The sequence below is a fragment of the Rhamphochromis sp. 'chilingali' genome, assembly GCF_963969265.1.
Source record: "Rhamphochromis sp. 'chilingali' genome assembly, chromosome: 3".
NCBI classification, from domain to species: Eukaryota; Metazoa; Chordata; class Actinopteri; order Cichliformes; family Cichlidae; genus Rhamphochromis; species Rhamphochromis sp. 'chilingali'.
Window position 1 is genome coordinate 32,018,617 of NC_137931.1, and position 5,726 is coordinate 32,024,342.

General features: G+C 43.7%; 1 protein-coding gene across 1 annotated transcript; it reads left to right on the top strand.

The window, feature by feature from the left end:
* Window positions 1-1,110: 1,110 nt before the first annotated feature.
* gfi1ab (growth factor independent 1A transcription repressor b) lies at window positions 1,111-4,812 on the top strand. The gene is made up of 6 exons (XM_080879059.1): window positions 1,111-1,698; window positions 2,221-2,409; window positions 2,898-3,277; window positions 3,602-3,739; window positions 3,885-4,050; window positions 4,231-4,812. Exons 1-6 carry the CDS (start codon window positions 1,494-1,496, stop codon window positions 4,407-4,409), a joined length of 1,257 nt encoding a protein of 418 aa, XP_080735185.1. The 5' UTR covers window positions 1,111-1,493; the 3' UTR covers window positions 4,410-4,812.
* The last annotated feature ends 914 nt before the right edge of the window (window positions 4,813-5,726 follow it).

Consider the following 5,726-nt stretch of genomic DNA (forward strand, 5'->3'; position numbering starts at 1 on the left):
AAAAAACTGTATCCGGATGCCGTGATGCGTCTAATCGAGCTGGGACATGTGGTCCTTTAATTTCCTGTCCTTTATTTACTGATAACGGTTTGCATGTAGCCGACATTATAAATGCATTCACTGACATGTTGGTGCCAAAGCAGTGTAAACGGTCTGAAACCTTTTTGGGCGTCCAGTTGTCTGATTTGGAGGAAACTTCACACCTTTACAGGCGTGACGGATTTGACCGGAGCGGATTTACTAACGGTTACCTGGTGATATATTAAAATAATAAGTAAAGAAACGCAATGAAATGAAAAGTCATCCAAAATGCGCATGTGTGAATTTCGGCTCCGTGGCAATTCAACCGTCTCAAGCCACGAACAATAAAACTTTAAAGCGCAAACATGGCCTGATAGCCACCTGTATTTACTGCAAACGAATGCAGGTTTTTGATCACACTTTCACTTCAATGCCGTCTCAAAACTGTTTTATTACACCTGCAGTGGATGAAAGGCACCAGGACGCACGACTCCGTCTTATTGATCAGCGCGTAATGACGCTCTAATCTTCGACCTGTGCGAACAGAAAACAAACTGTCTCCGTTATTTGCTTCTTCCTCTCGGGGTAATGTGAAACGGTCACCGCAGGCGTTAGGACGGAGAGTGTCTGTCACATAATAACAGTTTATGGGCTCAAGTGACCACCAGACCGGGACAACACTTTGTCCTGTGTGGAGCCGGCAGTGAGTTTTGATCAGAGAGACACTGCGGTGCGTTTTTATGTGAGGATTTATTCTCAATGAATTATTTTTCCTCTAGCGTTTTATTGGCTGAACTCAACCGGAGACACTCTTGGCAAACCCGAAGCGTTTGGTCAAATTTTAATTGCAGCCTATAAGAATAATAAGACTACCCCGCCGGTTCAAAGTTTCTCCCACCCCTTTATTTTACCACGACGTGCTACTTCAAGCTCCCCAGCAAGGCACCCTGGGGTGTGTCTCCCCGTTTCCTCTCCCCCTGCCCCCTTTAAAGATTGAGAAAGGCGCCGATAAAGCCTGTATCACCTCTCCCGACTGCCACGGGCTCCATGGGAGACACGAGCTGCAGTCTGCGAGAACTTCGGCAGCCCCAAGCTGTGGAAAAGTTAAACACTGCAAAAAGTGTCTCATAGACTTATCGTCCCAAGTTGTACTTTTAAACAATAAATAAACTTTTCTCTTCTTCATTCCACCTGCGTTTCTTGTAAGAAAGGAAACCACTGTCGGGTTCTGAAATGAGTCCGTTTGCTCTAAAGATGCAAGACGACGTCGCCCCCGCTGCAGACAGTTTTCCTACAGCCTGCTCTGACTAAAACTCTGCAGGCGGATATTTTTTACAGCGCACTGAGCTGTGGCGAGCAGCCTCGACACCTGTCCGACGACACCTGGCAGGCGTGACCGACAGTCCGCGCATGCTCCCTTGTCAGGTTGAAACCTCTTAAAGCACTTGGGAGCAACATCACCACACCAGTAGATGTCAAATCTTGGAGCGAGCGGCCTCGGGCGCAGGAGGACTGCTCTCTACAGCTGGATTATTGTCACTGATTTGTTCTGTTCCGCTTCAGAGATGCCCCGCTCCTTCTTGGTGAAGAGTAAGAAGGCGCACAGTTATCACCAACCCCGAAGTTTTGAGGATGACTACAACAAGCTGGACACGATACTAGCGCACATATGCTCGGGTATGCAAAAGGAGGCTTTTCTTCAATATTCCCCTCTTTGTCAGATGACACTTTCAATGCTGTATTTGATATTGATATAATCTGACGGGATGAGGGGTATTTTTTAAAAGTAAAATACATTTTTGATCGCAACACTTGCCAATAATTTGTAAGATGAATAATGCTTTAAAAGAAAAGCACTTTACAGTTAAGAGTCATTGTAGTGTTTTGTATTCAATTCTGAAACTGTTCTTTTGGTTAAATGCATGTATTTAAATATCTCGGGTTATTCACAGTTTTATTACATATTACAACATTATTTTTATTGTTATACCATATCATATATTAACACTATTACCACAAGAAAAATTGACGTTATCTCTGACTAATTTTGTCCACCAAAAATCCAGTTTTGTTTTGACAAATTACCGAACTGGCGACCATCCACGTCATTTATCAGCCCTTTAAAAACAACATAAGAATGGCTTTAATTGAGTCACCGGTCATTACGATGCTGACTGTCATTTGTTTTGTGCTTCTCAGAGGGAGATAAACTCCCAGAAGAAGACACGGATATGTCGGTGGACAGGTACAACCTGTCTCCGGACTCCCACCTGGGCGACGCAGCAGATTTCTCCCCCAAGTCTCCGCTGAGCTGTGCCGACAGCCTGTGCCCTCGCTCCCCGGACTATGAGGACTTCTGGAGGCCTCCATCTCCCTCCGCCTCGCCAGGTAGACAAAGACACACACATACATACACACATACTGATGATCCTGCAATAGATTACATTTCATGTACACATGAAAGACCCAGAGCGGAAACTGTAAAGCGTCCAGGACGCACAGATCCAATGCAGACTTTGATTTGTATTTTTTCCACCATGGTTTAGAAAACATACAATGTTCGTTTCGGCAAACTAAATAAGCAAAACAGGCCTTTGTGATAGTTTACATATTTTGCTGTTTTAATCATTTTCTGAGATTGTTTTAAATTGAAGTTATTCTTCACACAAATACGTTTTCAGTTTTTATAATAAATCAGAGCAGATATCATCTAATCTAATTTCATTTTAATCGGACTCAACCACAAATCATCACTTGGGGAATCTGAAATAAGTTTTCCCCTCAATGATTCCTCTGAGGCCCCGTAGATCCCTGGAAGTGCTCCTCTTCGGTCACTTCACTGCTTTCATTAAATTTTTATCTGTTCCCCTCTCCAGCTGATTCGGAGAAATCTCTTTCTCCCCTGGTGGACGAGACTCAGCCCTTCACCGTTCCATTCCGGCCGTACGCCTGGAGCAGCAGCTATCCCAGGCCGGAGCTGAGGCCGCTGGTGCAGCCAAGCCTCCATACGGGAATGGAGGTAGAAAGAGGCCCGGCTGCGATGGGCTTCTACGGAGACAGAAGCACCCATCCTGCCCTGTATGCAGACCGAGCTCTGGGAGAGGAGACCTATGGTAACTACAGGAGGCACGCTGCTGCTCTGCTGTTTCCTGAGGCAGGCATGCACGGAAAAACCCACGACGTGAACGCGCAGTCTGATCTGCTGTGCTCTAGCCTCATCCTCAATGGGGCTTACAAGTGCGTCAAGTGCAGTAAGGTGAGGACAGAGAGCAACGAAGAGAGGTGTGATTTCATATAGTCCAGTCTAATATAGTGTCTTCTATAAAATGCATGCATGTTTGTAAGAAAACACCAATAATTTAAAAACTTGGGATAATTTGATTTCCGCTCAACTTGGCCCCAAGCAAAGACTCACTGCAGCTGCTGTCTTTTGGCTGACCTCTGACCTCTCTATAGGTGGAACAAAACACAAACAATTGACTCTCCAGTTACACAGAATCGAATTTGGTTGTTTTTTTTTCTTTGATGGTTTATTGCAAATTTTAAAAAGTTCTTATCGTCAATTCATTGTTGTTCTCAGGTGTTTTCCACTCCCCACGGTTTAGAAGTGCACGTCCGCAGATCACACAGCGGCACCCGGCCATTTGCGTGCGAAATCTGCGGCAAAACTTTCGGACACGCAGTGAGCCTGGAACAACACAAGGCCGTGCACTCTCAGGTATCTTCACACCTCAAACCACAAGATGCAGTTTGCACCCTTTTCTTTTTTTGGATTCACATCTTACTTTCAACCCGCCTTCCTGTCAAGCGTGGACGCGCTGACTCGAAAATGTGACTAAAACAGGCCTCTGCTCACGTTTCAGGAAAGAAGTTTCGACTGCAAAATATGCGGTAAAAGTTTCAAGCGGTCGTCAACTCTGTCGACTCACCTGCTTATCCACTCCGACACGCGGCCGTACCCATGCCAGTACTGCGGCAAAAGGTTCCATCAGAAGTCGGACATGAAGAAACACACCTTCATCCACACAGGTGAGCGAAGAAAGGGACGAAACTACATTTGTTGTTTTGATTGTTCTGTAACCGAGGTAAAAGATCTGTGCGCAAAATCCAATTTTTAAGCAGCAAAATGTATACCTCTCGTTTATTTTTATTATATATATATTTTTTAAACCCTAAATCAAATGTATTTTTATTTTTTTTCTCTTTCAGGTGAAAAGCCACACAAATGCCAGGTGTGCGGGAAGGCGTTCAGCCAGAGCTCCAACCTCATTACGCACAGCAGGAAACACACCGGATACAAACCTTTCGGCTGCGACCTCTGCGGCAAAGGTTTCCAGAGAAAGGTGGATTTGAGGAGACACAAGGAGACGCAGCACGGGCTGAAATGAACTGACGCGGCACCATGGAGTCAATCTAATCTGACTTCAGAGCAATCATTTGCTCATTCCTAGGAAGTCGTTTTTAGACATCCGGCATTTTCGACTTTTCCTCCTTCTGCCATCCACCTTGAGGACATTTTTCGGATCAAGATCGACTCTGACTCTCATTTAGCTTGTTAAACGTGCATTGAACCTATATTTAACAACGACAGATGGTGTTTTTTTATTTATTTTATAAGGGAAAAAAACGTTTAACGGGCGACTTTTTGCAGTGCGAAGACGAGCAACACTAACGAGACCAGCCTGCTGCAGAATGTTACATGCTCACAAAACCAGAGATAAGCTGTGGACTTTAAAATACATGACATGTAAGCGCGATAATAATAATAATAACAATAATAATAAAATTGTCTGTGTCACACTTCAATAACAGGATTGGCAGAGCCATAAAGAAACAGATGCAAATCTGCGCTTCTCCAAAAGAACAGACGTAGGATTTTGTTGTCAGCTACAGCGATGCTGGCAAAACAGTTCTTCCACTGTCTGATTTAATAATCGCTTCCATTACCAAGCTGGTATCTTTGGTCTATTTTGCACATTTTCTTGTCAAATTTAAACTTCTATCGTTTACAAATAAATATTACTTCTCTTCAAATATGTATTCCAGTTTCTTGTTGATGTTTTAAAATGATTATTATTATTATCAAAATTTCAATGCAGTTAAAAATATGGATGAGTTAAGTTTTTCCAAACGAAAAACAGAGACGGAACGGAAAAAGCGTGCATAAAAATAAAACAGATTACATTAAAGTAAAGGTCGGGTTTCATCACCTAAGTTTAAAAAAATTCCACAGAGCGTCTTTTTTTCACTGTTGTCAGCAGACGCGTCGGTAGATTTAAGGTCATTAGCAACAGTTATTTCAGATTTTTTTCTCGATCGAACACACACACACACACACACACACACACACACACACACACACACACACACACACACACACACACACACACACACACACACACACACACACAGAGGGGGAGAGAGAAATAAAACTATGATCTAATCGAATAAGAGCTTTACGTTCCAGAGTGTAAACTTTAAAACAAAGGCGCCAGGACGTTGAGCCACCTTGCTGCCGTGATTGTGTGATTGCCCAGAGGCTACTGTTTGTTTTGACCACTGCAGACATTTGTTTGGACCTCAAACAGTATGAGCTGATTTAACCGTTAACCAAATGCGTTTTACCCTCATGGCTGTTATTTGGGGGGGAGGAAAAAAACGAGCTTTGGCAGAAAAGATATCACATGTGGCAGCTGTGATCCTGG